The sequence below is a fragment of the Apostichopus japonicus genome, chromosome 2 (genome assembly GCF_037975245.1).
Source record: "Apostichopus japonicus isolate 1M-3 chromosome 2, ASM3797524v1, whole genome shotgun sequence".
Lineage (NCBI taxonomy): Eukaryota > Metazoa > Echinodermata > Holothuroidea > Aspidochirotida > Stichopodidae > Apostichopus > Apostichopus japonicus.
In genome coordinates this window covers 28,211,082-28,235,986 of record NC_092562.1, presented here as the reverse complement: position 1 = coordinate 28,235,986, position 24,905 = coordinate 28,211,082, and the positions used below count along the sequence as shown (strand labels likewise).

At 37.5% G+C, this 24,905-nt stretch overlaps 1 protein-coding gene across 6 annotated transcripts in view; it reads left to right on the top strand.

The window, feature by feature from the left end:
• Positions 1–16,705, top strand: part of LOC139985205 (alpha-N-acetyl-neuraminyl-2,3-beta-galactosyl-1,3-N-acetyl-galactosaminide alpha-2,6-sialyltransferase-like) — a 54,739-nt gene extending 38,034 nt beyond the window's left edge. For all 6 annotated transcript variants that reach the window (XM_071999498.1, XM_071999483.1, XM_071999489.1 and 3 more), the window contains 5 exons: positions 1,055–1,117; positions 10,068–10,367; positions 10,760–11,187; positions 12,165–12,272; positions 12,812–16,705. In XM_071999498.1, coding sequence (XP_071855599.1) covers positions 1,079–1,117; positions 10,068–10,367; positions 10,760–11,187; positions 12,165–12,272; positions 12,812–13,259 — 1,323 coding nt within the window. In that variant the 5' untranslated portion in view covers positions 1,055–1,078 and the 3' untranslated portion in view covers positions 13,260–16,705. The remainder of the gene's footprint in view (positions 1–1,054; positions 1,118–10,067; positions 10,368–10,759; positions 11,188–12,164; positions 12,273–12,811) is intronic.
• The last annotated feature ends 8,200 nt before the right edge of the window (positions 16,706–24,905 follow it).

The following is a 24,905-nucleotide window of genomic DNA, read 5'->3' as shown; positions in this document are numbered from 1 at the left end:
GCTTTTATGGTTGTAGCTACTTTCATCAAATTTCTCAATCGTTTGCCCCAAATCGTAGATGCAAATAAGGGTATAGGCTAAGTTCGCTTGCTCTTTATCTCTATAAAAAAAACATGTAATTTAGAAATACATTTAAACTCGTATACATAGCCAGACGCGTAGCCAAGGGGGTGGGGGCGAAGGGGCGACAGCCCCTCCCCCCCCCCCCTTGAGCATATTTTTTTTATGATATCGCTAGTAATTTCAAAATAGAAAATGCTTAGAAGCGACTAACAAGGCCTGTGAAGTGCCATTTCCAGCGACCTGGGAGGCATTTTCGGCCAAAACTTTCTTGTACGATTCGCGCCAACTCACGGTGGCGCTTCGCTTAGATAGTTTGCCTAGAAGCTTCGCCCCTCCCTTGGCAAATTCCTCGCTACGCGACTGTTCATAGTCTATCTTTGTCAAAACAACGATGTCCCATTTTCATAACACATAATGGGTCACATACATACACGCATAAATAATGCATTGTTAATTGTATCACCTATACTTGATCAATGGTGACTAAATGAAGTTCTTGTATAGCTGCGATGTTTATACTTTTCGCAATCCGGAAAAAGAGAACGGCTGTTCAATAGAGTTTTAATGGGTGTGTATATCTTATATTATTACAGGTATTATTTATTATGCGTGAAATCCGTTTCCTGGCAGACGCCCTAAAATTGTTACAGCAGTGTGGTTTGGAATTTCCATTCAACATGTTCACTTCATTTTTGTTCAATGGTTGACTGTGCATGTGTGTTACGACAAATTTCTTGTAATTTCCTGTCAAATTGACGACATTTCGTCAATCATGATATTAATGTTCACTTAACTATATATCTTGTTCATGCCCACATGTATTTGATCACGGAGTTATCATCCCTACAACCGCTATGCAATGAAACTAATCTTTCAGGGACCTCTTTTTTTATATCAAAATTAACTGTTGCATCCTTACAGGCAAACTATATACATACTCAAATAAAACTGCCATTTCAACTAAATTCAATCGTTTTATTTTTTTTCACAGTTGCTGGTTTCACATCTTCCTGACATGGAGAGAGCAACCAGCGACCTGAAATTTCGTTGGCGGGTGAGTTAATTTTGGTTTCCTTACCCCCTACCCTCCCCCTCTACTCCCCCCCCCCCACAAAAACACCGTGACACACTCTCATAGTTCTGCCTGGATATCAATTTCACTATACGACCCATTTTAAATAGGTGCCCGATTGCCATGCTACTTCCATTTGTTCCTGTATTTGATATTTCCTGTTTTTGTCCCAATATCAATAGGTCAATGATATATTGACAAGGTTGGACAATTTAAAGAATGGATCGCTGACCTTATTATATATAAATAGTACTATGTGTACTCTATATATGATTATAGCATAGTTGACACGTTATGAATATACCTAATTGGGTTACCGGATACACACCCTCTGGTGACGTGAGGCATCATATTCACCCCCTCCCCCTCCTGGGGAAATTCCAGGAATCCCCTGCACCTTGGGGCCCTTTCACGGTTGGAACCGTTGGCACGTGCCTTCATCTGCTTATTGTATAATTCGTTATTAATAAATGGAAACTTAAAAAAACGTCGATTTCATGGATAAACTTGGCGAATTATATATTACTGTGAACAGTTGAATGAGATCGGTCACAACGTTGTCATTGTTGATTGTTTATCTCTTCCCATTTCGTTCATTCGTTTAATAAGTTGGTAAATATAATGGTTCCTTCCACTTCCTTAAAACCCTCTTCGCGACATTATTAATATTAAAAGGCAATAAAAGCACAATTGCAAAATCGTATTAAAGATTTGAGATTTTGTGTATTTGTCCCTATTACGAACAAATTCGACTGTTTGCAAGTTAGTAAACCGCATTCTTACGTTTTAGTATTTAATGGGTATAAGGAAAATTTGAATTTGAATCCCACGCAACTGTAATAAGCCAGTAGTTTATATATGCACCGAACGCCCAGCTGTTGCAGAAGTCTAAATATACCTACGTCAATAATGGTTCAATTACATTATCATACATGTTTATTTGCATGTCAAATGAGATTCACAACATAACGACTTTTGGTGAAATAATATTCGATTTTTTGGGCAACAAATCATAAAATCCATAATTTTTGTATTTAATTTTTTGTCTTTTGATTTTTTTTTGCAAAGAAATTGACTTAATTTATTTAAGTAGTCTGGGTTTCCCTTCCTGCATCTGCAAATAATGTTGATCTTTTCATTACGTATTTATTCAAAGGTGGCAACATCTGTTTTATATAACAGTGTGTAACAAAGCGCGTCAACACACAATATGCATGCCATGCATCTGCGGTGTCCCAATATGTTGGTCAAATTGGGCTGCGAATTTAAACACTTCACATTATATAAAAACATCTTTGTGTGATGCATATGTCGAAGTATTACCTTGTTTCCTTGTCATAACACTTTCAAGAAACTGGCCACAACGGCGGTCTATACTGCACATCTTCGAAACATCCATATTGTTGTTTCGAGCCAACGTTACCCCTCCCCCCTCTCCCGACTAGGGGTACTACCGTTGGCTTGTCATTGTCGCATGTTTACACTGAGTCACTGTGACTTTGAAAAACACTGTCTCGATTTTCATATAGTAAATATGTTTATATGTTTGGGTTTTGAGGGTAGATAGGTGTGGGCTAACCTTCTTTGAAGAGCTTTAATGCAGGTTGTGACAATACCTATTGTAACTTCTACAATAAGTAAATACATATTGTGAGCTTTGAGCTTTGACAATATGTTATAGTCTGCAGGGTTTATTCTCTATAGTACCCGGCGTATAGTAATAATATGCATAAGGAAGTTGAATTTCTATTGCTGATGTGGTACCTTGTATATGTTGCATCTTTTACGAAATATGTATACTTCGCATATTTCGCGGATGTTCATTACTGAACAAATATGTCCAACTCGTATGATAAAACAGGCTTTTTTGCAACATATGCTAAATATATATACGTGAGCTTAAAGGTATGCTGTATTGGCCCCAAATGTGCTAGATATTCAAATATGGTCACCTTTGGTCAATTTTTTTAACTGTTTCTTTTACAACCTTTGAGGAAATTTTCCTCACTAAGACATTCAGTCATCTTGTGTGTTCCTTAAAAGTGTATGAGAACAATTTGGAGAGTAAAGACCTCCAGAAAAATACTTTTTGAAAATGTCTAGCAATTATATAGCGTGCTATAATTTGGGACCTACACTGACTAACTTTAAGATACATGATACGATGTTTTTTTCTTTGTGTTTGTAAAGGATATAGGGAAAGATTGCGTGATGTCAGCAATTCGAATAGTTGGAATTATTGATTCAGATCTAACTTCATGGGATAAGTCATTTTGTATTAGATAAAACTTGAAGTAAGGGAAACTAGATTAATTGACTGACAACTGTAATTCTAAAACATTCGGCGTGATGTATGTACCTTCAACCAGGGAGTAGTTATCCATAACAACTCCTTGCTTCAACTAGTCCCTTATGAATATACCTATATATAGGTATATTATGACATCGTACAATAGGAGTCGGATTTTTTTAATTGCCGTTTAGCAAGTCCAAAGCACAACTGATTTATGTTATCTGGGAAGTCAGGGGATGTAACGTATTGTTTCCATCTATATATCCATTGTTTTTAATTAATATTTATTCCATGCTTTATGAACTATAAATAATTTTTTCACTAAGCGTATAACTAGCTCTCCTGTTCTCGTCAAAATTAGTCTGCTACGCATTAATCAACCTGTCATCTTTCCCATTTGGGTTACAGCGGTGCTGTACATGTAAAACAGAAGAGGGGAAATGATAATTTCAGATAACAGGATATCAACTCTCAATAGTGCTGTTCTTACAGTGTACATATACAGCTCTTGGCAACAGGCCGTTTTCTCATAATAGTAAGACCATAGCTTATCTATAGCTAGGTTAGTAGTTTGAGTGACCAGATACTGGGCAGATAACCAATACAAGTTTTCTTTTTAAAAGATAACAGCATGTCACGGAACTATACAATTTGTTTGGCAATATCTATATGTTTGCATGTGCTTCTATAAACAATATATATAGAGGAGGATGTGATTGTTGTTTAGAGGTACGGCGTGATGTGAATATATTCACATCAATGCAGGAAATGCGAATAACATCTGCAAAGCAAGAACGGAAAGGCTCTCGTACAAAGACAAATGCCAAATCCCCTCTTCAAAAAGTGGACTGTCTCGTTAACCTCTTTTAATATTAACCGGGGCACGACTGTGGCTGATTCGAATCGTTTAATCCTGTTCTGGTTTTCCCCTCTTCAATTTTTCTTTTTCCTTTTGTCTGGACACATTCCATATCGTCTTTGTACATTACAACCAAATCGTTTATGAAACGATTTATGGATTTCCTCATTCTTTACCAAGCCAACTTAGAACCGCTATTTGTTTTGTCGTTCGCTTCTATGCCGGTTGCTTTTATGTCCACTTCGTTTGTTGAACTTTCGGTAGTGCAGCCTTATGCAAATTTTAAGATCCGGTCATGGAGCTGCTAATGTCTGCTGTTTGCGATAATGCACAACAGCGGAGGGCTATTTTCAATTCGAAAAGAGTTTTATTATAAAAAAAAAATAATTACAAAAATTGTGTTGTTGGCGGCTGTATTGACAAAAATTGGTTTTGTTTCAAGAAGTATCGATAAAGATTTTTTGGGGGTTTTATTGCTGTTATTGTACCCAAGTTACAGTTTAACTGACCCGACCTGTATGGAAATAATAGTAACGCGTCGCTCGGTTACTTTACTAAAATAAAGACCCGGTGGAACAAAGAACGGAAAACAATCACTTTATACAAAGAACGAAAAACAACCATCTGTATACAAAGAACGAAAAACAATCACCGATATGCCCCGGGCAAGGTATACCTGGTCATTTGATATCTGTGGTCAAGTTTAAAGGATTTTACATCTCTAAAATTGGTTGGTTGTAGACCTTGCAAAGGTTGTTGTCAATTTCAACTTATACGCATGCGTTATTAGCTTAAAACACTTGTTGTTTCTTTTAAGAATATCTCCGAACTTTTGAAGTACAAGCCTAAATGTTAAGTTTAATCAATTGGCTTTATCAATCGAATGACAGTGGCAATCATGTGACATTGAAGAATGATTGTATGTTAGCAGGATTGGCTAATATAAAAAATCATTGATTTAAATCACAGATTTGAATCTTGTACAAATCTGGTAATAAACATGAATGAAATTAGAACAGACATAGTTAATAATTTCTCAGACATTTTAAATAACATGTTAAATACCTGCTTAAGGGTAAAATAAGTGATAAATACGACTTAAATTTAAAGTTACTATTTACCAGCAACGTTACAGGTTGACCGAGTTGCATGACCCCCTTCTACCTTGAAGTCATAATCATCAGTTTAGGCAATATTAACATTCATACTATTCATACCTGACATGTTTCTGACAACTCTGAAACTTGCAAAACACAGTATTATTACTTTATTGGCTAAACAAACTTACTACAACACTATACTAAGCAATTCAATAATCACTTTGCGGGTGCTCATGAAACAGATGGTAGACAAAAGACAGGAAATTTGAGTACAAAAGAGTCGTTATTTTCAAAACCACAGAGTCACAATATGTTGCTTCTAACATCAAATAGGTTCTAAACCAGTGATGTAATAATACCCATTTAGTGGCAGTCGAGTAGCAGTCAAGTTTATGCATGGCCTGAAAAAAACAAAGCAAACTTCAGTGGGATCTTTTTATCAATGCTATCAAAAGATTCCTGGAAAATGTGTTATATCTGAACTAGGGTTTGCAGGCAAGTGTACTAATTCTTCAAGTTTGGCATTAGATCAGAAAGCACCGATTCCAGGGTCTTCAAAAGTCCCCAAGTATAAATGGGCACAACACGTTAAGGCATGATGCCACAAAAACAAGAAAATCGATTGAAATAAAAAAAAAAGATTTTTTTAAGTAAAGAAAAATCACCAGCCCTGTATTTTAGTTGCCCTAAATGTCGTATATGTTTTACTCTTTGAATTTTGTGTTGTATCTGAGGGACTGACCTTTAATGACCTGCGTTTTAGACTATATAATCAGTCACTTTAATTGATGAAACTCAGTTTTTTTAAAGGGTAATTTCTCAAAAATTAAACGTGTTATAGAAATGCCACCTAGACAGCTGGCAGTGTTTTTTAACGGTCTGCAACATACCAATTGTACTTGTTGTGCCAAAGTTTATATTAACTTCTACTATAGAATATTATCAAATATTCATTCTTCTTATTATTGAATATTAGTTTTATGACAGGATGATTTAATCACTCATATAGCTTATTCCAATGTCGTTGTGAACATCAGGTATAGACATATTAGTGTGTCCATAGAGTTTTCAAAAGCTCCATGATGTTACAAATGGTCACTGCACGTACAGTAAAGTCATACACATGTTAGCGTCTAACATTATCTTCTTAGCAAAGAAGACCCTTCGACTACTCCAGATATCTTTTACAATCAAGTACCGTATTTGCTTTTAACTCGAACTGTTTGTCCTGGCTAAACGTAAAAGTGGACTGTTAACTGACAGCGTATATGGTCGCCATAACAACAGAGAGGGGTTTAAATTCTTTAGTTCCAGTTAACAGTTTACCCAACAAGATGACAAGGTGATAAGGGTATTTAAACCGTGGAGGTATACCGTGAAGAATTTATTTCGTTTAAAAATACAGTGGGTATACGCAATGTATGTACAACAACTGCAGACCTACACACACACACACATACATGCAAAAGCGTGTTTGTATATATATATACATATATGTGTGATGACCTTTGGTATAAAAATGCAACGTCATCATTGAAACCTCATAACTTTGTATGGTCGTCAGGTAGATAATGGTTCCAAAGGTCGATGGTCAATACATAAAATTAAAAGACCGACATATTCAAGTGGCTTCATACAATACACACTCGTATACAATATATAATAAGTATGTGCATAGACCAATGTCAGTGTTGATTTGTAAACTGTTCTTTTGTTAAATCTGCTTTTTACAATTTATAAACTTAAGTTGGGCAAATAGTATGGCACGCCGATATTTCCTGAGACTCGAGAAAATGGTTGTTAAAAGGAAAGCGATGGAATGTGAAGGCCTTTGTGCTAATATTAGCTTGTATAAACTGTAAGCACTGACTTTGCAATATATTTCATATATATATAAACATGCACATAAACATAAATATTGCACTATGCGCATGTAGAATTTTCTGATCCTTTATTTCTCATCAAAGGTTAATTTTTTTTTGTCACGTGATTATAGGTACATTGACTACATTCCTCTATTACCTGTTTCTGTACATACGCACTCCGATCTACATCTAGCTTACAAACTGGTAACATTTTTGCAGTGCGCCTCCAATAACCCTTTATGCCTACCCCTGCCCTCTTACCCTACGCAAGTGCGCATCTACCCTTAAGTCGCGGTTTGGGTCCACGAATTGAGTAAATGATTTCACGGTGGACTGCCCGACCATTAAATTCGTGCTCTGCCTCTGTTATAAACTATATCATAAATATATCAACAATAATTTGATCAGTACCATGTGTAAATGTGTATGCAATAGGCCTAGTTGTGCAGTTATCTTATACAGCCCGCTAGTACAACATAAGATTCCCGTACTGCATTTTGAATAATAAGTTCCTATGAACAGTATGACTCAATATTGAACCACGGTGTACTAATGTATGAGAGATTTATTCCGATATAATTAGATAAATAATCAGTCACAAGATTTAATTGTTGTTTATTTTCAATCAGAGAGACTGACGGTATATTTACACTAGTTCACATGCTTTAAATTGCTGTGTTGAGAATATTTGCATTTCTTGATATGCGTTAAACATGCCTCTCGTTGTATTAATCATTAACACAAATATAATTGTCTTGTAATAATTTACCGATGAGCATGCAAACAATTAAAAACTTAATTTACCTTTGCCCTATGATGAAATACAAATAGTTCCTTTGGAAATTCCTTGATAAGCTGAATTTGATTTTTGTTTCTCATCAAACCTGAATATAAGATGCAATATCCATTCATAATTATCATCGTGCGCAAAGGGAAAGTGCTCCCTCCCCTCCGCTTCCACCCTCCCCCCCCCCAAAAAAAAACATTTCCATCGAGACCCTGCGGTAAAACGTTGTCGAGTAAACTTTTCACATTCCGGGTGGGGCGAGGGGGGACCTTTTCCGGGTGGGGGGGTGGTTCACTACCCGACAAAATCAGTTTGGGCATGTTAACCTTTCACCTCACCAACTTTAAAGCCCTGTGCACCACGTCACGGTACATACACTCTCCGGTATTTCTTCATTATTTGTGATGTAAATTATTTATGGAATTTTATTTTATCAAAAAATCATAAATGTTAACGCCAACATTCAATTATTTGTCAGTTTAATGTATACGGTAAAATCCGATGATTCAAGCGGTAACACATGCAAACAAATACATAATATAGATAAGTCTCTGAAGTACAACACCCAGTTGGGACAATTTGTTTTCTAGACTGTACTGTAATATACTGTACAGTACTTTACTGTATTATAGAGTACTGTGCAGTACTGAACTGTGCAGTACTGAACTGTACAGTACATTACAGTACTTTACATGACATTAGAGCACAATACTGTACAGTATTGTACTGTACAGTACATTGCAGTGTACAGTACTGTACAGTATTGTACAGTACTGTACTGTACTGTACTGTAATGTACTGTACAATACAGTACTGTATCATACAGTTAATATTGTGCTGTATTATACATTACTGAACAGTACAGTTCAGCACCGTACTGTAATGTACTGTACAGTTCAGTACTGTATCATACAGTAAATACTGTACTGTATTATACATTACTGTAAAGTACAGTACTATACAGTGCAGTACTGCACTGTACTGTCATGTTCTGTATTGTCCTGCTTTCAGTATTAGCAGTATGAATGAAACGTTTCTATAAGATGAAGGTAAGGAACTGTTTCTACTGTCAATTCGAGTGATTTGAACCATGATATTGGAGGACAGTTAAGAGAGGTATTATCATTAGGAAATTGTCCAAAGTACAAACTTCGCGTAAATTGGTTAATACAAAATATGGGGGCAACTTTTCTAAGTTGGGGGCGCTATCTTACAACTTATTTAGATGACTTCGCGTCTTTCCTCAAAACCCGGTGTATTGCGTTTCGGTAGGAATGTTTGCATCATTCTGTTTTATTAGCTTGCAAGTCTTCTCACAACTATCGCACCGCCATCTACCTACCGGGCTTATTTTAATGCTCTTTATTATTATATCCTGTGTACGCTCGTTTTGTGTCCGTCTAACTGTTGGTGTTTATTCACCTTTAGAAATTCTTTAAACTTTGGACAACCGCTTTAATTTATCAAGACGTATGATCTGCCTCAAGACAGCAGACATTTTATGTTTTGTTTTTTCTAGACGGTTCAGGATATTTCAGATGATTTTGCTCTTTCACTGATTCTGTTGGTTTATTCAAAGCAGTGAAAGTAGCCCTTGTTTTCATTATAAAGATACATTAACACGTATTTTATATCTTCGAATATATTTGTATAGGTCGAATACCCACGATAACTGACGTATGGGACAACAAAAAAACCCGAGCCCTTCCCTGATCATCCCCTCCCCTCCACCTCCTCTCAACCACCGCTCATCCAATCCTCGACCTCTCATTATCCTCCTATCAACCACCGCCCATCCTCCCCTCAACCCCTCCCTCCCCCTCACCATGACCATCCCCCTCCCTGCACCTTCTAATCAGTATCCTCCCTTGTTTTGTTCGCTTAACATACAGGGTTCTTAATGTGCAAGTATTCTACTAATTCATAAACTTAGTCATTTATTAATATTATTCATTTATTCATAAACTTAGTCATTTAGTCAATTATTCATATTTTCTGTCTTCCTCTTGTTTATTTCCTCCTCCTTAGGTGCGTGACTTAATTATTCTACTGGCCTTCTGGCAATGCATCCTGATGACGTTATGTCTCTTATACTTCTTACACAACCAAAGTGTGGATCTAGATCGGCAAAGACTGGTAAACCTTGAAAATGCTAGGTTCTCACGTGACAGTGGAGATTTCCACAGCAGGTTAAAAGCGACGTTGAAACCACCGACGAAGAAGGGAGAGGAGGAAGCTCGGTTTATTAAGAACATCATAACCGAAGCTCCAGTTATTGGCGAGGAAATTAAATCTTTACCGGGTTACATCTCCATTATAGGAAATAAGGTAATGAGAAAATGTCCAATTTTCCACTTTCGCTGTTTTCTCTCATTTTAATTTGTAAGAGGTTGAAGTTTAACACAAAAAAAGGGGGGGGGTGGGGTCTGTCTTTATAAATTTGAAGTGCCTCTTTTTCAAGATGGGTAAATAAAAAGTGGGCAGTTGCTATTTAAGAAGACCCCTTTAATTGAAACCTTAAGCAAGTCATAATTATATCGTGTCATCCTGTTCTCGAATTAGTGGTAAATAATGTATAAAAGACACATTTTTTCGGGAGATTTGTAAGATAATATTCTGGTTTACCGCCACCCCTCCTACCCTCCCCCTTCCTCTCTGCCTCCTCTGATTTAACCCTCATTCGCAGCCTCTGATATTCCTATTTCCTTTCTTATTGGCAGACGTTACACATGACCTGTCGAACTTGTTCCCTGGTATCAAGCTCGGGACAGCTGTCGGGGAAAGGCGCAGGCGCCGATATCGACGATGCTGATTGCGTACTGCGCATGAACGCGGCTCCCGTGAAAGGCTATGAAGAAGACGTAGGCTATCGGACAACAGCACGGATAATTGGTCACCCAAATCTGCAGAAATCACTACAGGAAGACGAAGACATGAAGCAAGAAATATTAGACGATCAAAATACTAGAACAGATTTCGTGATCATTCCATGGCTGTACGAGGTCGATATTAATCAAACGTCAGATCCTGTTTATTTATTGGCGAAAAATTATTCGAAGGAATATCCAAGCGTCGAATTCTATCTCTTTACCAAAGAGAAACTCCAAGAAACCGGGAGGGAATTCGAGCGACAGGTTGGCATGACCAGGTAAATAAGGAAATAAGAAAACCATCTTTCTTATTTCTGATAATTAATGATCTAACTTTCTCAATAACTATATATATATCTATATCTATATGATATAACGCTGCATATATACTGTTCAATGCTATCCAAATGTGCAAGAATGACGGTCTATATAGGTCGAAAGCTATTCAGTCTACCAGTACTGAGGCGAGGGCACCGGTTGGGGGGGGGGCGGGGCGGTGGTAATGGCATAGAAGCTAAAACCCTTCTGAGGAATTTAAAGTACATATACTCCTGTTGGGAAATTACGTTAAATGCAAGTTTTGAGACTGTTGATGAAGAAGTAAGTAAAGGCCAGTTCATGCTGTTTGCAAAATGAAAGTGATACCAGATTTGCCACAAGAAAGATCACCGATTGGTCATTAATCATAAAGCAGATTTTCCGTTAAAGGCTATAAATCGAATAACATCCATACAGGATCCACACACTGAGCTCAACACGGCATATTGTAATACGAGCAGGAATTTCTTTGCGTGGTATTTTTAGGAATGCTTTCCAATATTAAGCCAAAAAACTTAACCAAATATATAGGCAATAAATAAATACGGCGTTTCGGTGCAAAAGTGAAAACTTCAAATTTGGGTTACCATCTCCCTCGGTGTGTTTCAGTGAAGAGCTCTGTAATCTTGGTATATTTTTTTTTCCTTTGGCACACATTCGTTAAAAAGGTGAGAATCTTAGGTTTCTTAGATGAAAAGTGAAACTACAATTTTTTCCTCTGAATTTTCGAGAAAAAGTTTTCTTGACAACTTCATGATTGTCACTTTTTGATTCAGATAAAGTGTCAAAAGTATAATGAAATAAGGGTGGAGTTACTAGTTTGGCCCCAAATCGTATTAATATTAGGTGAAAAGTCACCAACGCTTTCAAAATAGTGACAGCTAGCTTCAACGAAAAATAGTAAATAATTCAATCGTTTTTACTATATTATTTTCAGAAAGGAAGCTCATACTTGGTTTTCAACTGGTTTTGTAACGATGCTGTTTGCTATTGATATATGTGGCAAAATTGACGTGTACGGCCTTCCACCGGAAAATTATTGCCAGTAAGTATATATGTCACAATATCTTCAATGATAATATCTCAGAAATATCTTGAAAAGTCCCCCTGTAAAGTTTCTGATAATTGTTGTTGTTGATGTTATCGAGTTGAATGCATTACTCATAGGCAAAGACATTTTTGATGTTTGAAGCCCACTTCAGATAGCGTGGTATTTCGGAGTGCGTAAATCGATTTATTTATATAATATGATATAGCGCCATCTTTCATAAAACAATTCTTTTTATAGATTGCAAGTAAAATAAAAGAACGGCGGAATGGTGGCATCTTGACGATACTTGGAAGATACGACCCCCCCCCCCCTCCCTTCCTTCTGGTTGATATTATGCTCCTACCCCCACCCCCACCCCCTCCCTTCCTGCTGGTTGATATTATGCTCCTATTCCCTTCCCGGCCTACTTTGATCAATTATTCTTCCTTCACCCTAATATAAAATGCCACTTCAGATATGATGTGATGGCGCTATACCGTTTAATTACGTAATCTGACCTATCCTTCTCTTGTTTTTCTTCCATTTCTTTTCAGGAGCCATCCTAATTCAAAGATTTTGTACCATTACTACAACGACTCCATCAATAAACTAGAATGTACATACTACGCTGCAAGTGAGAAGAAACTACATATGGGGCACAAATTTCTAACGGAAAAGGCAATATTCTCTCAATGGGCGATCCATCGTAATATCAGATTCCATTATCCGTCGTGGAAACCAGTTCTGCGAAATCTCACCCAATTGAACTCGCCATTTTTAAAACTATATAACGAAGCTAAGAAGAATGGCACATTATCAAAACTTCAGAATCCATCATCAAAGAGGCAAAAATCATCGAAAATGAGTAACTGCAGTGGTAGTGTCACAGACTGCAAAGCGGAAGAAAGTAAAAATTATACCGTGGTTAGAACTTTCTACAAAAATGGCCGACGGATCGTTGTCAAGAGAGTAGTAAAAATATCGAAGAAACCAAGCGCATAAAGAATCTTCATTTCCTTGTACGACCAAGTTTCCAATTGTATAAGACTTTAGTTACAAAGCTAACATTTTGCATCAACGACCCCAGGATCACATCCCCCTCCCTTTCCACCTTTTCAAAGTCTTGCAATCCGTCCCTGACATTGTTATTCTGTCATTGTCCGCCAATTCGTAGCGATGGGAAGTATTTGCATCGAAATAGACAGGGCAGTAAAACGACAGGAATTGAGATTCACACTGTAACAGTCCAAAATGGCGGATTGCTATTAAATAGATTTAGAGATTTACATTAAAATTCAAAAAATTGAACCAGGTGCACTGGAAGGAATTAACTTGTTACTTTCCCCCAAATTAAAAGCCAATGTAACGTTATTTTTCAGGTTTAACAGTTCTATGTCCCTCATGCTTGAAAAGTGCAATATAATGTCATTTGCATATATAACGTCATTTGCATATATAACTTTCGCAGCACAAAGCTACGGGTGGGGGTGCATATATGCTATAGCTTCTTCCATACGCTGAATCTATTTTTTTCCTTCTATATGTATATATATTTACGCCTTGACTAGAACTAAACATTAAAGTGGGTGCGTACCAGGTCGGTGCATGTTATTTTTGTATAGAGCAAAAGAGATAAACATGGAATGAAATCATTCTTCTTTTGCGTGGAGACGGTTGATTTGAAAATTCACTGTGAGTATAATAAGGAACGTCCTTTCGTCGTAAACTTTTCGTTCCCTTACGTAAACTTTTTGTTATCTTACTACTGCCTTCAGTACCTCATTTCGTCAACGGATGCAAAGAGCGTAACTGACAACAAACAAACAAGTGTCTCTCTCGAAGTTTCTTTGCTTGTGACGTATGGCGTCTTTGACGTGTCCTCACTGTACACAATTTCGTTAAATACTCACTGCGACTTATTAATAGAGTGCAATTATTAAAAAAACAATGCAAAACCATGCAGGATATGAGAAAAAAATTGTCTCAAAGAGAGATAAGTAAGCCTATACACTTTCTTTGAGTGAGAATTGTTGTTGGTCTTTCAAAGTAAGTTTGGGCAATACATATCTCTAGGAAGTATTTTAGAGAGATTTGTTGCATAGAGAGCCGTTAGAAGCCTATATGTTATTCTGTTGAATTTTAAAATAACATGAGTAGAAGAGACTTCATATTGAAGTGGGATGCATTTACAAGGAATAGGGTGGGGTGGGGTGGGGAGGGGTGGCCTCCTCATGATTTGATTTGTTAAGGAACAATGCAGGTTCAAATGTTATTGTTATTGTTAATGATGACGCCACGAAAATGTTTACACGTGCGTTTGTGTTTGCGTATGGGGAGGGCAGAGGGTTGTAATTTTGTTTACGAATAACGTTTGTAGAAGATAGGTTCTTGCAACCTATGAATAAAACGTTGCACCCTATGAATAAAACAAATCATTGAGCAAATGATTACTAAAGGTAGAAGGCGGGGAGGAGGTGGGTGGGGGCTTGAATTCCAAAATGGTTTCACAATTGCCTCTGATAATTGGACAGTATATTAATTCTATCCAGGTAAAGGGAATTTGGCAATGGCAGCTGGTTGCGTTCTGCGCATGTCGCTCTCAGTTGATTTATGGCGCCCAATGAGGTGACCAATCCCAACAATTGTATCTTGTCTTTCTATTATTATTATTATAACTAATTGTTTTGCCATTAAGTGATACCATTTATAATTTTTGTTTACAGCATTCATTCCATATTAAAACTTAAATATTGTCATAGTAAATATATACTTACCATATGACTGGAAACGGTATTTAAACGCGCTTAACATATTGTGCCTTAAGATGTTAACCAGATCTGCGTACACTACTTCTGGTCACATTATTCCACCTTATGTTGCCTTTAAAATTCGATTATCATATACTTTATACGTATTTAAATGTGTTATGCGTTAGCAGATATTAACCCAGATTTTCTTTCAAACTTAACAATTCCATTATTTAGCTCATCCTTGTTTTATTGTTATTTTTGGTATTTTGTTTTTATTTCCCTGGAATATAACATTTTATTTCTTTGGCGTCCAACACACGAATGTAATATTAACGGCAGTTTCATCCTCTAAGGAGGATAGGCCCATCTCTTGAAAAAACATTAGTTAGCTAAAGACTTGCTGAAGTCGTTTGAAAGGGCTTCAGTGATATAGTTGGTCACTTTGCTAACAAGTGTATGTATCAAACCTCACCATAGTTGGACAATTTATCGCTAGATATGAAACTTGTGTTAGTCGTGCGATATGCATGTACCTTGTCATTTAGAAAACATTAGTTCATCTTATTCTATTTTGACACATTCAACTTTACCATTCAAATGTATATCTCGCCGTTTATACCAACGAATATACCAGCATAATAAGTTAGTTAAAAACGTCTCCTTAAGCGAGTGATGGTTTCGTGACAACGTGTGCAGGCCTAAGTAGATGACAGGGGTACGGTGGGGGGGGGGGTGGGGTAGAGCTCCGGAGAGATATGTGATATTTTGAGAATTTACTAAAGCAAAAAGGAAACTTTCAAAAGTTGGGGGCCGGTTACACAGTTGCTTCCGGAATTTCGAGGTCACTGATTGCATGCCATTTAAACATTTAGAGAATAACGTACATAATGTCGCTGGACGACACAATGTTTAGTTGGATAATTAAGACCAGAAATACACATTAAATTAAATTGTCTCTTTCTATATCAGTATTTATTGCATTACTTATGGATAATACGTACCTTGAAGTGAAAGGGGCAAGATATTTTGTAAGACTAATATAAGATAACTGTTTCATGAGATTCGTAAACAATCAGTCTTTGTTTTTTCATCTATTCTTCTTCTTCTTATGTTATCGATAATTTGTTTTTGACCGATATAGCAACCCTTATGTTTCGATTTAGTCAATTGTAACGGTTTCTTTGTCTGCCCCGTGCACTAGTGTGAAAATATTGTTTGGTCACAAAAGAACAGTTTTTTCCCCCCTTGTCTTTAGTGATATTCATAATATTAACACGAAACATGAAACGCATTGCTCATTTTTATGACGTACATGCGGACATCCGTGCAGGTTTGTAAGATGATGAAATACTCGCACGATAATGTGCATAATTTCAGATGAATTCGCCAAGATTCCTTATCGATTAATTTTAGTTTGGAAAAAAACTTTTCTAGTCATTAACTTTAATACATTTCTTTCTTCAGTTTGTCATCAGGTTTTGTTTATTTGTAGAAAAAAAAGAAGAGTTTCAATTGTTATATAATTTTGGACATATAAGGATTAAAGGACAAAGGATTAAAAAGGTTTATTTAATTTTTACATAAAGAAATGCAATTTAATATATTGAACACAAATGTAATTATAAAAGGCTAATTCTAAATTAAAAACCGACGAGTGAATAAAAACACAGTATAAATAAATGCTTTGTTAATCTAAAAGACTGCTTTTGTTCAATTTCTCTAACATTGTTTGCATTACCTAATTTTACCCCTATAATTAACCCCTGTCAGTTCCAACATATCAAATATATTGTGGGTATGCCCCCTCCCCCATTTGTCAACCTCAAACGAAAATTATTAGCACAACCCTCCGAGGTGACCCGGATTATAAAGTCTATTAACATATCACCAATTCACTATTTGTCTCCATTAGATTCCCTACAGCTTAAACCACACCCCTCGCTTGATTAAATCCCGGATCCCCACCGTCGGATGTATAGCCCACCTGAATGCGTGTCAAAACTCCCTTATTTTGCTCAGGACTGAGGAGAAGGTGAGGGGGTAGGGGGGTGGCTAGCGGCGCCCAGGGAAATACGAGATATAACAAAAGTAACGTATGTTCGTTATCATAATGTAATTACGAATTATGCAGATTCCAAAGTCACAAAATTATCCCGAGGCCGAGCTTGTCCTCTAACCAGGGGGTGCGAAGCTTCCAAAAAGTGGGGGGGGGGGCAACATAAGAGGGGCACTTTATCATCCACAACCACCACTCGTTATGCTTATAAACCGATACACACCGGCCATATCACTTACATATATATCATGTGTAAGTATGCTATCAATACAATTTATTTAGATTGTTTATTGTTAACCGTGCTACAAAAAGATATGGGATGCCATTTTAAAAATAGCATGTACAGACTAAAAATAAATAATTAAAATAAAATATTAAAATTAAGGCATAAGATATCCAAAGACAGTTCTTCATCAAAGAGGCACATTTTATTTGCCAATAGGGCATATTTGCTATTTTGGAAAAATGGGGGCCACGTCCCCCAGTGCCCCCTTTCCCCGGCTTCTACCCCTGTTTCCAACCACTGTTTGTGTGTCATGCAATCGATCAACGAACTCCTTACATAGAGGCACTGTACGAAATGCTAGTACTAGCGGTAGTTATGTCTCTCGATGCATTTATTGAGATCTTGTATCAATATTTGCTTTAGGATTAAAGTTTGAACTTAAATAAATTTCTGAATTGTCAATCAAATTAGAAAATAGCGCCACCATTAATTAAATTGCATTCGGTGGTGGAAATAGAATGTTGGCGCACTGATCAAACCACGTGATATTCACTCATAGACACACTCCCCTGTCAGTGGGGAACTAAAAAAAATAATAATCATATGTAGGTGGTTACGTCAAGTTAATTTCTTGTAAATTATGTTCGCTATTTATTGATCCCTTTGGCTCAATACAGGAAAGAAGTGTGCCACACAAAGTCCATTGATTTTAGGATAATATGGTTAATATGTTCTTTTTAAGCGCATTATCTTTCTTTCTAGTGTCAATTTAGGTATGTGAGTTTTCAATGCAAACTTCATAGGAGCAAAGTTAGAAAGGGCTTGATCACTTTGAAACAAGTCCCCAAGTTAAGGATTTTGATGTTTTATTAGTGAACAAAGATACAGAAGTTCTAAACAGTCAAATCTAAGTTGCTTAAAATTTATTTGTTACCATCAGATTAGAGAGCCCATATATTACTTTATAATCTTTTAATCCACACACCAGAGCTGTGTAATATGGCTCTGCCACACACTTTGTCCAATTAGATGGCGCCCTTACAAAAAATAATAATAAAAAATAAAAACAAGCCTTGAGCAGACATTTGATGTTTTTCTCAATGGCGTAACGTAGAAATAAAATTTACACGTGAATTATTCGTCAATGTTCCCCAAGATTGTTTTGGAAACCGAAAAACTACATGGCTTGCTAAAACTGACATCAAATGGTTACTTTATAGACTTTATCATCTGTGACGTAAACTCCGGTATGAACGCAAATGTCCACGAGGCAAGCTCGGTGCTGGTGAGTTGTGAAATTATATTTATATATTTGAACATTATCGCACCAACAATTAACAGACTAGTCTGTTTGTTCAGACTTTGGGAGTGTGGCCATCTGTGACCATCGCCCACACACACCCACCCCAATGAGAAAGATCAGAGACTGCGAATTATTTATCTGCACTTACAAGCTCTGTTTGTCTCGTCTTGCGTTTTTGCTTGTGCTTTCTTTTGTCTGTTTGTGTTGTTTTATTAATTAATTTGTTTGTTTCTTTGTGCTGTTTGATATTTTCGTTGGCTTAATTCCTCAGTGCTTCAATCGAGATCAGCTTACTTCTTTTCGTTCACCCCTCCCACACCCTTCCTCAGATTAATGTTTCACACGTTTCTGTAAAATCAAGTCCCCATGTCAACTTCTTTCCATGAGAACGAACAGCACAATCACAGAAAACGAAAGCGGGGTTCCTCATAGTCGCCGCCGGTTTAGACTGTTTCCTCAATCTCTTTCGATAGTAAAGATACCTCGTATCTGTTTTACCTCCATGCCAGTAGTATCGGGTATTTTCGCTTTCTTCAATTCATCAACGAGGCTTTTCGTATAATTAAGACATTTAAGAAAATTAGTTTGACAAGCTCCAGAACCATGTTAGACCAAACTTGGTGAAAGTTAAAAAGATGTAGATTTTAAAAGGACGCTTTTCTAATCTGACATCTGCCATCAGTGATAGAGGCCAATGCAGGTTTGTTCAATTCGTTAGATTTTGTATTATTATTATTTTTCAAACAAGAAAAATAAACACATACGAAATCTTTGACAGAACTTTGCGCGAGACAATTACATTATGGATAAACGTCGTGGTGACTTAAATCAAGTCGAAGGGTTTCGTTCGGAAGCAGTTGATTGTGCTTCCATGGTAACATATGTCGTCATGGAGAAACACTGCTGGTTATTTACAGCGCTGATGCCTTACGCCAATACAGATTGTATGGTTCTGAAGGACACATTCACATATAACTGGCTCATTATTTGCAACTTACTTTCAATACATAACGTCACTTTATTATTTACACACTCTTTGCACATGAAGAAATACTTGATGACGTTCGCACGGAGCAATCCGATGACATTTGTCTCGAAATTTAATTTTGGTAATAGACCGTTCAATACTACTGCTAGCAGTTCAGATTATACTTCTATAACTCTTTTTGATTTTCGGAAATGAGCCTGAGGTTTATCAATATAAAAGTGATTGGACTATACATCGACTAATACAAACACTGCCAGGGCAGTTCCTCAGATGCAACACAAAGCTATACTCAATGGGCAAAGCTGATAGAGACTTCTTACGTTCTCGAATGACGTGTTTATAAATTGTATTTCAAATTTGTCAAGGTAAAATGGAGTTGAATGACATCCATGCATGCTCTGTTGTTCACTTTAAGATGTTTTGTTGGTCGAGTTATTATAATTAATGAAACAATGGATTATGATTAACATTTAGGCCTACAATGAGGATCCGACGTTGTTATCTCTGAATGTCAAGATCTGCTATATTGGCTCCAATTATTGCAAGCTATAGCTAGTAAAGTTTTGTGATTACGTAATCGACCCGCCATGGTCGTAAATCCACCTCAATTAGCCTATATAGCTTCTTAACACCATTAGGCTCTCTGTGTAAACACTGTGTGCAAATATGTTCATATCTACAGTTGATCATACAGCGTTCACACAAAGAACCTCATACAAGAAAAATATGATGCAGGCGTTGCAGACTAATTGGTAAAAAGAGGTCATTTTACGACCAAGTCAAGTCGATTACGTAATCTCAAGAAACTTTTCCATGATAGCGTGCTATAGTTGGGGTCTATACAGCAGACCTTCAAAGCCCTAAAAGGAGCGTTTATTATATTTTTATATTATATTTACATATATTATAATATTTAACATATTTGGAAAGGTGAACATCTAGGAAACCAGAAAAGCATCGTAGAAACACCACCAACGCTCAAATTTTTCTTCTTTATTTTTCTTGGACAATATCATATCAAATTTTAAATTCGGTCTGAAGTCATCCTATATTAATGGTCATAGTTCTGGAGCCAAAAATGAACGTGTGTAAGGTTTGCTAAAGAAGAAAGTATTTGCCTGTGGGTTGTGGACATATAGGCTACAGTTCCGTTGTATCGTTAACCTAAAATACAGATGCACACAATTATTACATAACAATAACACACTAAACGTAAGCTTATATAACAATAACATTCCTTCAATATTAAATATCTGACATTTGCAGAGGGGTGACCATTATTGGGCTTGCTAGCAAATATGGAAGCATTACAGATTACTAAAGATAATGTGTTAATTTAAGTTCCAACTTGAAATTGTAGGAACTGGGAACCAGTCCTTTTTTACTCTATATGTGCCCGAACTGGCTAGTTAAACAATCTAGGTTTATGAAATAGTTTTTTTTTTTTGTATTATCCCTAAGACTGCCTTAGTCTTGTAGGAATATGAGGTATATGAATGTAAAAATTGATAATTAAATTGCCTGGAACTGTTATGATTTTGGTTATTTGCTTGTTCAAACATCAATGTGCACCCAAGTAATTCACTCATGTCTTGGGTTGTATCCCAAGCCTAGTTAAAAGAGTGGCACGGTGAGAGGTGGGGGGGGGGGTGGTGGACTGAAACCCTACTACCCTCAGAGGTGTGGGTAGCCGTCATTAACCCCGCTCCTATATGACAATGCTTAGTGCATGTTTGTAGTTTGTTTATTTTCAAGTGAACTCTCGTTTATTCTCAAAGGAACTTTTATCTTAATATTAACAAAGAAAGCACAAAACGCCCTCTGCCAAATATATATTTTTAATTAATTTGTAGTGACTGTTACTTTATTCATTGAAAAATAACAGTAAGATCCTGTGAAAGCATGAGAAGGTCCAGCAATCTGAGTTTTCATTCTGTATTGTGTGAGTAGTAATGATTTTCATGGCAAAAGGCAGGTGGCCATGATGGAATCGCCGTTTACCGATTTTTTTTTTCCAAATGCAAAAACAGGTATACCGCCATTATTATTATTTTTTGTAAGCGTTGGCGTTGGCCATTTGTATTTTCATATCGCTAAATTGGCTTGTGCACAGGAGAGGAGTGTTGGAGACTAGAGGGAGGGGGGGGAAATGGGTAGGGTAGGGCGAGAAGATGGGTAGGGGTAGGACTGGGTGAGGAGGATAAGTATACCGGGGTAGTGGGGTGAAGATAAAACATTTCTCAATGTTAGCAATAAGAAGGCTTGATAGTTGGCTGCCATTTTTATCATGACGTGTGATTTGTAAAAGATTACTCACTTATCTTTCAGTCAAGTTCTTTGCCGAATTAAGGAAGAATCTTATCTTATTTGGATATGTCTTAAACCTTATAATGTGATAGATTGTCTGTGTGATGTCAGACGCAGACCCATGGACAGGCCGGGCCACAGGGTACACATGGAGGGGTCCCCTTCCCCCCCCCCCCCCGTGTAGACTATATACTCTACCTCCTCTACTGGAGTTGAGTCACAATTATATGCACAGAAACGACACGATTATTGTGTCCCTCCTTAAATCGTTCATTATTCGTGTACCTCCTTAATTAAATTATACAGTGGTGCAGCTCCTGTTCGTGGTTACAGGCCAGGACTGACGATCCGTCTCTATGGAATAAGCTGACCGTTTCAAGGAATGGACTTTCTGATAGGAAGTCGTTGATACAGGTCGATTAATAACGATGAAAATGCCATCTCTCTCCAGCATATATCTCTCCACTGGACGACGTAACATCTTAGCCCTCCTACCTCCGGTAAAATAACTGGCGGGTGCGCCACTGGCTGGTAGGGTGATCCTTGATCATGGGGTCTACTACCCCAATCCCCCTCCTCCCCGCACATGCTCCCCTCTCCACAATATTTAATATATATCATGACATGCAAAATAACATGATGAATTACTTGAATAATATGGATAAATAACGCAAACTTCGCACATGTTACACTGATATGCGGTCGCCTCGATTGCTCCCAAATATGCTAGATTGTCAACTAATGTCCAGGCATACAAGGCGAGTACAGCAAGCGGAGTACAAGTACAAGTTTCCCTTGAGTGCTGTTAGTACAATAGATTCATACAAAGTCCCTGAACACGAAACGAGTGCGTGAATGTTGCAATAACGTCAGTATACGGCGGTACGTATATACACTTGTTTGTAATGCTCGGTACGAGCACACGATTAGAGGGTTTTTTCGAGTGCAAAGTAAGTACATACAAGATATCGCATTCGAGCACACACGTACTCACTAGCAGAAAAAAAAACATGTGTTGGTAACTATATCGAAACGTTAGAGGGCGCCTGACGTTTCGACCCTCGGCAGGATCATATTCAAGATCCTGCAAGGATCGAAATACCCAGTGGCGTAGCTAGGATTTTTTGAGTGGGGGGCCATGGGGGGGCTGTTCTTTCTTGTGGGGGGGGGGGCCGATTTACTATCTGAGCGGAGCGCCACCTTGGTTGACGCGGAGCGTACAGAGAAAATTTGAGATTTCAGCACCCCCCAGATCGCAGGAGATGGCACCTGTGAGGCAAAATAGCAACCAAAAAGATGTGCAACTTTGGTGACAATCATGCCAAAAATTTTTTTTCTCTTTCATGCTGACTGGCCTTGCCAACTCAGCCAGACTTTTAACTTGAGTGAAGTTGACATCAAAGGCGTACGGGACCATTTCAGTTTGGGGGGGGGCAGAACTTTTTGTGGCCGAAAGTTCCCGTGACACTATCTAAGCGGAGCGCCACCATCGGTTGGCGCGTAGCGTACAAGAAAATTTTTGGCACACAATGCCTCTCAGATTGCCGGAAACGGCACTTCTGAGGCCTTGCAAGTTGCATTTAAACATTCTTTATTTTATAATCTCCCGTTTTAGAAATTTACAGTTCCCCAAAAATTGGGTAAATTAGAAGAAGAAAAAATGGTAACATCACTTTGAAGGGGAAAAATGGGACAGTATATTTTTTAAGCTGCTATATTTAGTTACCTTGTTTATTATATTAACACAGTACTCAGCTACCCCCAGAAAAACATTGTTCAACGACACGTAGGCGGGATAATGTCGCTGTGTCGGGTGAGACTGCAATTTTTCTCACAAAAAAAGTATAAAATATAACAAAGAATATGATAAACATGTACTTCTAGGCTTGTAGACACTCCCCCCCCCCCCCACCATCCATGAAAAAGAAAATGTTTCTTTTATACACTCATGTCGGGGATATCCAGGTCAAGGGCGGCGGAAGCACTTTTAATCGGGGGGGGGGGCACCGACATCAAAGGGCACTTTGCAGAAATTCGATTGGAATGATGCAGCGTTATATTCAGTACCCTTTATAACTCATTTTGTATTATCTTATTTGTGTATACACATCACTCCATCAACGTCCCCCCCCCCCCCCTCAAGGAAAATATGCATACTAGCACTGCAATCCAATGCGCAAATTGGGAAACAAGGAACAAGTTTTCTTTTGAGACAAAATGAGGTGAAATCATGCTAGTTGCTAATGTAGGAATCTTCCGAATTAGAGTTTTTTTCTTGTTAATATCTTAACAAATTTTTTCCATTCGAAAATGCTTTGAGTTTGACTCATAGAAATTCGTAAAAAGTCACGGGCTTAGCCAGGATTTGCAAAGTTGTATGCACGGCTATCTGAGCGGAGCGCCACCATCGGTTGGCGCGGAGCGTACTTTAAAAAATTTTTGGTTTTACAAACCCCTCAGATGGCCGGAAACGGCCCTTCCCGAGTGTTCATTCTGGTTCCCTGGCCTCTTGCTAACTTGAGGCACCTCAATTTTTATGTAGAAAAAAGGCACATTTTTAACCTGAGGAAAAGTGGGGGAGGGGCACGTGCCCCCTTTTCCCCCCGGTTCCGCCGCCCTTGGTCCAGGTATACAATTGACTAGTTAGAAGAAAACAAATTGATCGTGCAAAAAGCGTGGTAGCCCAGATGAACTGCGCTTACGGTGGTGTTACACGGAAATATTCGGGCATCATGATGCTAAATAAAGAAAATCATGGAATTATCGGGCAAAAATTTGAAAAAGATTCGGGCAAGCTACTGCATATTTATATATATATATATATATATATATATATATATATATATATATATATATATATATATACATATATATATATATTTCCAGAGGACAAGAAATTCGGGCAAAAGTCCTGAAAAATTCGGGCAGCCTAAGAGGAGAAAATATATATATATATATATATATATATTTTTCTCCTCTTAGGCTGCCCGAATTTTTCAGGACTTTTGCCCGAATTTC